The sequence below is a fragment of the Delphinapterus leucas genome, chromosome 11, assembly GCF_059928025.1.
Source record: "Delphinapterus leucas isolate spDelLeu-1000000601 "Yukka" chromosome 11, BTC_Dleu_Yukka2, whole genome shotgun sequence".
In the NCBI taxonomy this organism is placed as follows: domain Eukaryota; kingdom Metazoa; phylum Chordata; class Mammalia; order Artiodactyla; family Monodontidae; genus Delphinapterus; species Delphinapterus leucas.
This window is the reverse complement of record NC_143139.1, coordinates 78329891-78342466: the sequence shown is the minus strand read 5'-3', so window position 1 is coordinate 78342466 and position 12576 is coordinate 78329891. Positions and strand designations below refer to the sequence as shown.

Sequence of the window (12576 nt, the reverse complement as noted above, 5' to 3'; positions counted from 1 at the left end):
GAAAATCCCAATGTTCTATAAACAGGGGTGATAGTTAGAATACTTAAAACTTGGTTTGACAAAGGCACTAACCATTAGAACAGATATTAGCCCAGTCAGAACTGATACCAGCTCTGATAACCAGTACATTAGTACTATTGCTTAAAGATTGCCTCTAACTATGGAGAATTACATCACTAGTCTTATATTATCTCACAACAAAAACACAAGGGCTTTATTGATGAGCTCTTAGCAAATATCTGAGGAAAGAGGTTACTCCAAACTTACACAAACTTCACTATAGAACAGAAAAACATGGTTATATTTATCAACACATTTTAAGAGCCTAGCAAAAGCCTCATACAGAAAATATCTGATGAGGATAGCACAAAAAGGAAAAATTATAGTCCAATATTGCTCTTGAAAACAGTGGCAAAAATTCAATATGAAACATTAGCAAACTGAATCTAGTAAAATGAATACATCATGACCAATTTGAGTTTATCTCAGGAGCACAAGGCTGATTTAACATTATAAAATCAATTACTATATTAAAAGAGATAAATGATAAAATCCTCTTAATAGATACAGTAAAATATTCATGATAAAACTTCCTATTAAGGTGGCAATAGGAAAAAATTTCCTTAATGTGATAAAGGATAACTACAAAAAAATATTAAACATCATATGTAATGGTGACACATTGGAAAGTTTCTCTTTAAGTTCAGGAAAAAGGAAAATGATCAATATGAATCCAACTTTCCCAGGATCTCTTAATTATTTCACATTCATTCTGCTGGACAACATAGATTCTAAATTGCTGTATATTTCTGTCTATATGATAAGAGGATCTTCTCTACTCTTTAAGTTATAATGGCTTCATTAAACTTTATATCCAAATGTAAGATTTAGCTTTATAATTATATTACATACCATAGGTTCTGTTTCCTTTGGAGGTTTTTCCAGGGGAGGAATGTACCACTGAAAGCAAAGTTCTTTGTTTAAAGCTTGTGTTGCTACAACTGAGGACACCACATCTCCATACGATGGGCTGGCAAAGAGTTTTAATGATAAATTGGAGTGTAGAGAACTGTCAGTTGTTCCTAACTAGGGAACAAACAGAAACATCAGCTTAATTGCTGGTAATGAATTTATTCAATATTTAAAACATTCATTCAATTTTCATTCAATATTGACTATTGGAAAACTCGGGGAATCATCTCAGCTTGTTTTATGGATGTAGGTCTTAAAACTGCCCCTGATTACCACAGAGAAGATTCTTTTATAGAAAAAATATATTTCAAAACCCAGTGAACTCAACAAATGTCTTCTACTTTGGTGAATATTCAAGAGTAAAGATCTAGAGGGAAAATGTCCATGCTATCATTTCAGTCTCAAGGTCACCATGTAGTCTAAGAACATCTTCTACTTTTCTTCTTGTTTATTCACTTGTGAAGATACTTAGGGTTTGGTTACAATTTATTATCTATTTTTCAATAGCATTCTTTGCAGTACCATATGCAAAATAAGACAGAGTTTTTGCTCTAAGAGGTTAAAATCCATTACTCTCATTCCCTCTTTAAATGAATGTAGCTGATTTGTAAGTTTAGTCTTGCTGGATCTGGGCCCAGCTCATCTGGTGGAACTTGGTCCCTGAATCAGGAGTTTTCAAGAAACATAAATGTGTAGACTGCAATTGGTAACTTCATAAAATATTTACTTAGTTTTTTAAGGTAGCTAAGAAAGTAAAGCATGAATGATATCAACAAAATAAGAGTCTAGCCAGAGAGATAATAGTGGTGATAATAATATCTCAACTCTATAAAGGCTTTTCTTCAATGGAGTACAAACTATTTTCAAAATTAATTTCTTGTTATTCCCAAGATTACAGCATGGTAGCTGGGAAGCAGTTCTTCTACTAAACTCTTGACATCTAAGGTGTCTCAAAGGCTTGGTGACCAAAGGGAACATGTCAGTGGCTAGAAAGAAATGCCTGGTGTTTCTATAACACTTTGTACCTTCCATTTCTGAGTCTATTCAAGATACAATAGAAGACTGTCAATGCAAAGTCTTCAAAATAAAAATAAAGAGAGAAATAAATACATTGACCTTTCAAGTTGTCTACTGATAAAAGAAAAAACATGTCTGGACTGAAAGGTAATATCAAAGGTGAAAACTATTTAAAAATGTCTAGAGACTATCATAAAGGGATATGATAAGCCAGAATCCTCATTTATTAGCACTATGATACTAAAAACATGACCAAAATGCATAATAAATAAGATTATTAGGGTTAAATAATCATTTAAAAGTGCTTAATAAAGATTAATTCTATGTCAAGCAGTTCACGAAAAAATCAGGTAAATAATTGATTCAGAAAAAACTTCTCACATTTTTTCATATCTGAGCACCTTTCAGAGGTTCTGACTATTTTAGCAAAGAATTTATATTTAATAACTAGCTAAGTGGAGAAAAATAAAAAGCAAATACCTTCTATTTCAATATTTATAATGTTTATTAGCATGATGGCCTAATAATAATAAACTATAACAGAAGTCAATATTAAAATAGGGCATTTAATTTTCTATTCATTTTTTAAAAACGTAGTATCTAATTGCTAATGGGATTAATTACATAAGCTAGTTGATGGGCTATACACTGAGTACTTTTTTTTTAGAAATTTCATGTAATGTCTGAAACATTTATATTAACATATTTCTATAAAAATAATCCAAAGAAAGTTTAGTATTAGTTGTTTTTTGTTCTTGTTGTTTGTTTATACTGCAGGTTCTTATTAGTCATCAATTTTATACACATCAGTGTATACATGTCAATCCCAATTGCTCAATTCAGCACACCACCATCCCCACCCCACTGCGGTTTTCCCCCCTTGGTGTCCATACGTTTGTTCTCTACATCTCTGTCTCAACTTCTGCCCTGCAAACCAGTTCACCTGTACCGTTTTTCTAGGTTCCACATACATGCGTTAATATACGATATTTGGTTTTCTCCTTCTGACTTACTTCACCCTGTATGACAGTCACAAGATCCATCCACGTCTCAACAGATGACTCAATTTCATTCCTTTTTATGGCTGAGTAATATCCCATTGTATATATGTACCACCTCTTCTTTATGCCCATCTGTTGATGGGCATTTAGGTTGCTTCCATGACCTGGCTATTGCAAATAGTGCTGCAATGAACATTGGGGTGCATGTGTCTTTTTGAATTATGGTTTTCTCTGGGTATATGCCCAGTAGTGGGATGGCTGGATCATATGGTAATTCTATTTTTAGTTTTTTAAGGAACCCCTACTCTGTTCTCCATAGTGGCTTTATCAATTTACATTCCCACTAACAGTGCAAGAGGGTTCCCTTTTCTCCACACCCTCTCCAGTACTTGCTGTTTGTAGATTTTCTGATGATGCCCATTCTAACTGGTGTGAGGTGATACCTCATTGTAGTTTTGATTTGCATTTCTCTAATAATTAGTGATGTTGAGCAGCTTTTCATGTGCTTCTTGGCCATCTGCATGTCTTCTTTGGAGAAATGTCTATTTAAGTCTTCTGCCCATTTTTGGATTGGGTTGATTCTTTCTTTAATATTGAGCTGCATGAGCTGTTTATATATTTTGGAGATTAATCCTTTGTCCATTGATTTGTTTGCAAATATTTTCTCCCATTCTGAGGGTTGTCGTTTCATCTTGTTTATGGTTTCCTTTGCTATGCAAAAGCTTTTAAGTTTCATTAGGTCCCATTTGTTTATTTTTGGTTTTATTTCCATTACTCTAGGAGGTGGATCAAAAAAGATTTTGCTGTGATTTATGTCAAAGGGTGTTCTTCCTATGTTTTCCTCTAACAGTTTTATAGTGTCCGGTCTTACATTTAGGTCTCTAATCCATTTTGAGTTTATTTTTGTGTATGGTGTTAGGGAGTGTTCTAATTTCATTCTTTTACATGTAGCTGCCCAGTTTTCCCAGCACCACTTATTGAAGAGACTGTCTTTTTTCCATTGTATATCTTTGCCTCCTTTGTCATAGATTAGTTGACCATAGGTGCGTGGGTTTATCTCTGGGCTTTCTATCTTGTTCCATTGATCTATGATTCTGTTTTTGTGCCAGTACCATACTGTCTTGATTACTGTAGCTTTGTAGTATAGTCTGAAGTCAGGGAGTCTGATTCCTCCAGCTCCGTTTTTTTCCCTCAAGGCTGCTTTGGCTATTCGGGGTCTTTTGTGTCTCCATACAAATTTTAAGATGATTTGTTCTAGTTACGTAAAAAATGCCATTGGTAATTTGATAGGGATTGCATTGAATCTGTAGATTGCTTTGGGTAGTATAGTCATTTTCACAATATTGATTCTTCCAATCCAAGAACATGGTATATCTCTCCATCTGGTTGTATCATCTTTAATTTCTTTCATCAGTGTCTTATAGTTTTCTGCATACAGGTCTTTTGTCTCCCTAGGTAAGTTTATTCCTAGGTATTTTATTCTTTTTGTTGCAATGGTAAATGGGAGTGTTTCCACAATTTCTCTTTCAGATTTTTCATCATTAATGTATAGGAATGCCAGAGATTTCTGTGCATTAATTTTGTATCCTGCAACTTTACCATATTCATTGATAAGCTCTAGTAGTTTTCCAGCGGCATTTTTAGGATTCTCTATGTATAGTATCATGTCATCTGCAAACAGTAACAGTTTTACTTCTTCTTTTCCAATTTGAATTCCTCTTGTGTCTTTTTCTTCTCTGATTGCCACGTCTAGGACTTCCAAAACTATGTTGAATAATAGTGGTGAGAGTGGACATCCTTGTCTTGTTCCTGATCTTAGAGGAAATGCTTTCAGTTTTTCACCATTGAGAATGTTTGCTGTGGGTTTCTCATATATGGCCTTTATTATGTTGAGGTAGGTTCTCTCTATGCCCACTTTCTGGAGAGTTTTTATCATAAATGGGTGTTTAATTTTGTCAAAAGTTTTTTCTGCATCTATTGAGATGACCATATGGTTTTTATTCTTCAATTTGTTAATATGGTGTATCACATTGATTGATTTGCATATATTGAAGAATCCTTGCATCCCTGGGATAAACCCCACTTGATCATGGCGTATGATCCTTTTAATATGTTGTTGGATTCTGTTTGCTAGTATTTTGTTGATGATTTTTGCATCTATATTCATCAGTGATATTGGTCTGTAATTTTTTTTTTTTTGTAGTATCTTTGTCTGGTTTTGGTATCAGGGTGATGGTGGCCTCATAGAATGAGTTTGGGAGTGTTCCTTCCTCTGCAATTTTTTGGAAGAGTTTGAGAAGGATGGGTGTTAGCTCTTCTCTAAATGTTTGATAGAATGCACCTGTGAAGCCATCTGGTCCTAGACTTTTGTTTGTTGGAAGATTTTTAATCACAGTTTCAATTTCATTACTTGTGATTGGTCTGTTCACATTTTCTGTTTATTCCTGATTCAGTATTGGAAGGTTATACCTTTCTAAGAATTTGTCCATTTCTTCCAGGTTGTTCATTTTATTGGCATAGAATTGCTTGTAGTAGTCTCTTAGGATGCTTTCTATTTCTGTGGTGTCTGTTGTAACTTCTCCTTTTTCATTTCTAATTTTATTGATTTGAGTCCTCTCCCTCTTTTTCTTGATGAGTCTGACTAGTGGTTTACCAATTTTGTTTATCTTCTCAAAGAACTAGCTTTTAGTTTTATTGATCTTTACTATTGTTTTCTTTGTTTCTATTTCATTTATTTCTGCTCTGATCTTTATGATTTCTTTCTTTCTGCTAACTTTGGGTTTTGTTTGTTCTTCTTTCTCTAGTTCCTTTAGGTGTAAGGTTAGATTGTTTACTTGAGATTTTTCTTGTTTCTTGAGGTAGGCTTGTATAGCTATAAACTTCCCTCTTAGAACTGCTTTTGCTGCATCTCATAGGTTTTGGATATCGTGTTTTCATTGTCATTTGTCTCTAGGTATTTTTTGATTTCCTCTTTGATTTCTTCAGTGATCTCTTGCTTATTTAGTAACGTATTGTTTAGCCTCCATGTGTTTGTGTTTTTTACATTTTTTTCCCTGTAATTGATTTCTAATCTCATAGTGTTGTGGTCAGAAAAGATGCTTGATGTGATTTCAATTTTCTTAAATTTACTGAGGCTTGATTTGTGACCCAAGATGTGATCTATCCTGGAGAACGTTCCATGCACACTTGAGAAGAAAGTGTAATCTGCTGTTTTTGGATGGAATGTCCTATAAATATTTTTTATATTTATATTATGAATTTTCTATTCACTTTAAAAAATGTAATATCTAATTGCTAATGGGATTAATTACATAAGCTAGTTGATGGGCTATACACTGAGTACTTTTTATATGTTTGATTTATTGTTTGAAAGGAATGAAACAACAGACCTACCAGAAGCACTCTTGTTTGCCACATCCTATAACCAACAAATCACTTTGCACTAATCAAATATTTGACCTTACGCAGTCTGTCACGGTCTAAACATGAATAACTCAGCATTGTGCAGCATTTTAATCATGTCCTTTTTGGTTTGGGGAATTTTTAATGTAATTTGTTTAGCACTTTTGTTTTTCCATCACAAAGCTTCAACAGACTTGACAACATACAGCTTCACAAAGCTGATGAGCATGACATGTAGCAATGATGGTTCTGGAAAGGCATCTACTTCTTTGTGGGGGAAAAGCAGGTTGTATCAAAGTATGGAAAGAGTTTGACTGAAATAGCCTCCTGAGTGATTAAAGGCTCAAAAATGTTATTATAAAAATCAGCCAAGCTTGGAGGTTATTTTTTTTTTAATCCAAAGGCTTTATGCTCGTTTTCTGTCTACCCCAGTGAAACAAACACATGATTAGGTGGCTTGCACCTGTCAGGCAAGTGACAGTGATCTCCAGAGCTGATTATCCTGGGAGAGTGTTACACTAATTATATCCCTCCCCCCCCCAAAAAAAGAGCAGGTGAAACAACTCTTTGATAATATTGCTACCATTCGAAATATCACATGTATCGATATTTACACTGTATTCAAGGTTGTACGTTTGGAGCGTCATCCTTAGGAACTGGATAATGATAGGCTGCCCTTAATACTGAAATATTCAAGCAAAGCTCCTTTCAGAACAGTATTTACGAAATCACACATATTAGTTTCCCAACTGTTATAAAATATTCACAAGAATACATCCATTGAAACTATAGTTCTCAACCTTCCCATTCTCTCTCCCCTACTCCAAAACACCTGAAGTGTCTGGGACATGTGGCAGTAAACCTCAAGGTAGTCTCAGTTCCGAGGATGGGTGAACCAGACTCTGGTGTTAGATGGAAACGATGTGACCCCACTCCACAGTTTCCTGCACTGTGGAGGGCCAGACATCAATGATACATTCCTGGCCTTTCTACCTCCTCTCACTCCTCTCCCTCAAGAGAATTACTTGATTGGTGAATTTGAGAAAAATAATTTTGAATATGCATTATTCTGCTCTCTCTGCTTCGGAGCATACTGTTTGTAGGTAGTGAACAGTCTCTGCTCCTTCATGCAACAGATTTTAAAGGGTTTCTGTCCCCACAGATTTTAAGTAGGCCTGTAACGATCCCTCTCCCTGCCAAAACCCCCAAGCCTGGATTGGTAGAACTGTAAACTTTGCTAATCACGACTAGGGAGACCATTTACCAGTAAATACAAACCATATCCTACAATATCAACTTTGTGATTCATAACGTTGGATATTTATTAATTTCCACCATGGCTTACTCTTTTATTTCTCAAAGATTTAGAATCTGGGGCAGGAAATGGAGATGCTGAGTATTGGCCATCCCAATACCCCAGAATCCAGAAAGTAATTTGAAAAATCTTCCTATGTGGATTCCAATACACTGCCCTGGGGCCAACTCCATAACCCCAATTGAGGATCACTTCTTTAACTGAATTCTTAAATATTCCTTAGTAGGTCTTTCCACTACTTTTTAAAATCACAGTTTATTCACAGTCACCCTACTCTCTTGTTCCAAAGAATGATTTTTTAAAAAAAGAATTTTATTATCATTTACCCCAAACATAAGGTTACTATACTCCAGTAGGATAAAATGAGAAAAGGTTCCCATTTGGAACAAGCCACATTTTCAGGTCACTTCTCTCGGATAGTTGAAAACAGAAACATGAACGTGTCTGGTATGGGCAAGTCTATAATTATAAAAATTAAAGTACTGTATGGTGAAGTCCAAAGTCAAGACAATTCAAAATAAATGAATTTTTTTTCCTATTTTAGAAAGAATTCTATGCAAATGACTTGATTTATTCATTTCACAAATACATATTGAAAACTTACGTTATGTCCTCTTAAGTTTTCTAGTATAATCTCAAACTCTGTTATCTCAGAGCTGAACATACCAGCCTTCTCCACAAACATTCTCACCCTCTCGCCTCCACTGTATCTGCTAATGGTGTTACCATGCTCTAATGATCACAGAGGTTCCAAATGATGAAATAAACATTGATCATTCTCTTGTCTTCAATTTCCATCTACACAGGGTCACTAAGCTGTTTTGTTTTGTTTTGTTTTCAATTTTACTGAAGCCATATCTTTTACATTCATCACTTCCTTTCCATTCCTATGGTCATAAGCTTGGTTACTCCATCAGCTCTTTCTTGGATAACTGCCTTTCGTTTACACTTTGCCAATCAGCCCTACACGCTATTGACAGTAGAAATAACATTTTAATTTTCATATTCTTTCTGCTGTTAACCCTGCCATTTTCTCTTTAAAAGCATCCCTGAAGTGCTGCAATTTTCCTTTGTGCTATAACTCTACCCATCTCTCTCTGCTACCACACCAGAGCTATGCACAGCGACTATGCCTTATCCATTCCCACTTTCTCTACCAGCTAAAAGTATCTGGCATATTGTTAGTATTCAACATATGCTTGTTGAATATAACAAATTTGAAACAAATCTCTATTTTTACTAAAACTCTGTACTTTTTCTGTGTCTTCCAATTCATCCATTTTGATAGTTTATTTTAAAACTACTATTATTCAAGACCCCAGTAGCTTAAAAAAAAAAATCATTCATACTCCTCTTTTTATGTCTCTTCAATAGGTAACTTAAAAGAAGTTTCCATACTACAATTTTGGGAAAGCCCATCCAATTTAATAACACTTGCCCCCCTCAAAAAAAAACAAACCTTCAAGCTTTTAACTTTACTTAAAAAACCTTCCCTTTACTATTTATCACAATCATGATTGCAAAAAATACACAGAATGAATTTTTTTTATTACATGTGTAAAACAAAGGTACAGAAATTGGGCATAGATTTAGAAACTCAGTCTAGTTTTCTTATAGGGTGATTATATTGAAATCTGTATAACTTCTTGGCAAAATGACTCCCTGACAGATACTGTTATGTGTAGGAATATAGAAAATTCTGAGACATTTTGAACATTTATGAGAGTAGCAGAACAGGACATAAGACAACAGAAAATCCAGGATGTCTGGTTGGCCTCTCTCTGGTAAAACAGAAACAAGCCTTCCCAGGAACTCTGAGGGAACTAGAAACCTTTGTGCCAGCATTGAGGTTAATGTGCTTCTTTCGGAAATATAAGGATGATTCTAAGAAGTCTTACAGAAACATATAACGTTTTGAAACATTACCTTGCTTGATGAGTCATATAAGAATTTTTCTGGAAAAGATGGATTTTCTATGACTTGAAATAGTTCTTTTGGAAATTCATCAATACAAGAAGAAGAATATAGCTGTAAGAATCTTTTAAGGAAAAAATGCATTTCTTTTTGGCGCAAAATCAATCCAGAGTTGAAAAGAGAAGTGAGAAGTGTGTCATCTGGCAAAGACATTCCAGATCCTGGCTTCAGAGATGCTTAAAGAAAAAAAAAAAAAAACCAAAACACTAATATAAGTCATGTTAGATAACAAAATGGTCTCAATATTGTTGGCCTTTACTCATTAACTTTATTCCTGTATATCCCCACCTCAGCTAGTGGCTGCCCATGACCTTCCTCCATTTTTCAAGCTTATACACTAATAGAATTGCTTCTGGCCAAGCTTAGCAATGCAAAATATTCTATCTAGTTGTCTTATTTTGGGTTTTCCCCCCGAAAAACCTTAAAGCAAAAATGTAGGTGCAGGTAATTTATTTGAAAACCAATGTCAAGTGAGAGAACGGGAAAAGTGTGATAGAGAGAAGAAAAGAGCCAATGAGAGTGAGTTATGAAAGGGCTACAGCTATGGACAAGGAGGGCTCAGTCCTGCTGAGGACCTCCTGGAAAAAACATGTAACATTGTTCCATCAATGTTACAACTATCTACCAGTTCCCTACCTCAGGTTACCGCTGAGTGTGTGGAATCCCTGGTACTTCCAGGCTGTCCTGCCTGCATGCTGGGCCATAGTAACTTCTGAGAAAGCCCAGAGCAGAAAGCAGTAATATGTGGGCGATCGACATGGGAAGCACCAACAGGTGGATCCAGAAGTGAGCTGAGTTGATAAGGGGGAGGGCATCACCAGGGCCTGCTGCGCTGGCTCATGTCCACTTCCTTGACATTGAACTCTTGGCCCCATCAGGATGCACCTTCTACCCAACACCTTTCCGAGTGCTTGTCCATCCCATTGCTAACTCCCAATAACCATGCTGAGCCACCCCGTGACTCGGCCTATTTGCCCTGCTGGCTTCTCCATCACTGGGCGCTGGCATGGTCAACCTGTCTTTTCCAACTGTTTGCCAATAAGCAACACTGAATCACCAATTTTATGGGCACAGATAAACACATTGTCACAAAAACATAGGAGGAACTGATTTAAAGCAGATTATACAAGTTTTTCTGGATATTCTTTAGATCTTTAAATCAGTGATTTAAAAGCAAAAAAAACTGAACAAAATCCAAAACTTCGTGGAGTTAAATATCCTATCTTCCCCTTAACATACTGGATACTGGAACACTCTCTCCTTAAAGCCAAAATTTCACCTTGTTCATTTTATAAGCTGTCACATTATGGTCACTCTGATTCTTAACCGTTTTGACCCCCACACCACTTTGGCAGTCTTGGGGGATGCCTCTGGTTGCCTCCTTCTAAGGACGTTTTTAAATACATTGAAATACAGTTCTATCCAAAGGTCCATGTATCTCAGTTTAAGAACCCCTAAAATTTCCATCTTCTGATGAGAGTTCACTCAGAAAGAAGTCAAAAGTATTTTATAATTCTAAATAAGAAATATGACTTAAACAATAAGTTTAAACAATATATTCCTGGAAAGGAATATATTCTTTCTTAACACAGAAAAGGCCTACCTAGCAGTTTGCTCATATTATTAATTCTTTGCAGGTGAATATAATAGCGCAGCAGAAGAATCCATGTAATATCCACTTTAATTGGGGATTTTTCCCCAGTATCTACATTCTCATATATCTCATCACTAGGGTGAGAGAATGTACAGGCAGTCTGGAAGGCAACTTGGTAGTTATCTGAAAGTTAAAAAAAAAAAAAAATTGGAATACAAATATGCTTTCCTTGAAAAATAACCATATGTGAAAAAAGAAAAGGAAAACTCATAAACGAAATACTGACGCTTAGGGCTGCATTCAATTAAAAAAAAATTTATATCACAAAAGACACCAAACACAAAGTTAAAAGACAAACCATAGACTGAGAAAAGATATTTAGAATACACAAATTATTTTTTGTCTACTATGTAATCAATAAGAAAAAGTCAGCTAGTTCAACAGAAACATGGGCAAAAAATTTCAACAGGCAACTCAGAAAAGGAAAACCAAATGGCCAAAATTTTTAGCATCATTAAAAATCAGATAAATGCAATTTAAAATGAAATACCATTTCACATTCCTCAGGAATTAACAGAAACTAAAATCTCAAAATAATAAATACTGTTAATAATGTGAAGAGACCAGAATTCTCATACAGCACTTGTAAAAGCAAATTCCTGGGCAGGGTCTAATAAAATTTTAAATGCAGATACTCATATATGTGTACCAGGAGTCTTGCAGAAGATACTCATGGCAGCATTGTTTGTATTACCAAAAAATAAGAAAAAGGAAACTTGAATAAATACAGGCATTAATTTGATGGCATTTCAAATGAATTAACTAAATCCATAAGGGAGAAACTATACTCCATGGGACAAATCAGGCACATGCATGTTTATGTATGACCCATGAGCTAAGAATGGTCTTTATATTTTTAAGTGGTTGAAAAAATTTTTTAAATAGTATTTTGTGACATGTGAAAGTTTATGAAATTCAAATGTCAGTGTCCATAACTAAAGCCTTAATGGAATACAGCCATGTTCATTCATTTACATTTTGTCTATGGTTCCTTTCACATTAACACAGCAGAGTTGAATAGCTGCAACAGAGACCACAAAGTGTAAAATATTTACTATTTGGCCCTTTATAAAAACATTTACTGACCCAGACTTTGCTCAAAAAAGATAAAGTGGAGAAGAATACCTAAAGATAATAAAGTAATATAGAGACATCAATAGCCTCCACACGAGAACAACAACCAGTAGAAATCTAATGAAAAAATTTTGCAATACCAATAAAAAGGTAAAATATCCAGAAAT

At 35.0% G+C, this 12576-nt stretch overlaps 1 protein-coding gene across 1 annotated transcript in view; it reads right to left on the bottom strand.

The window, feature by feature from the left end:
• The window catches only part of CFAP54 (cilia and flagella associated protein 54), a 296739-nt gene that overhangs the window by 47398 nt on the left and 236765 nt on the right, over positions 1–12576 (bottom strand). Inside the window, exons 62-64 of the mRNA XM_022562388.3 lie at positions 11285–11458; positions 9634–9857; positions 913–1086 (exon numbers count right to left, since the gene is read on the bottom strand). Coding sequence (XP_022418096.3) covers positions 913–1086; positions 9634–9857; positions 11285–11458 — 572 coding nt within the window. The remainder of the gene's footprint in view (positions 1–912; positions 1087–9633; positions 9858–11284; positions 11459–12576) is intronic.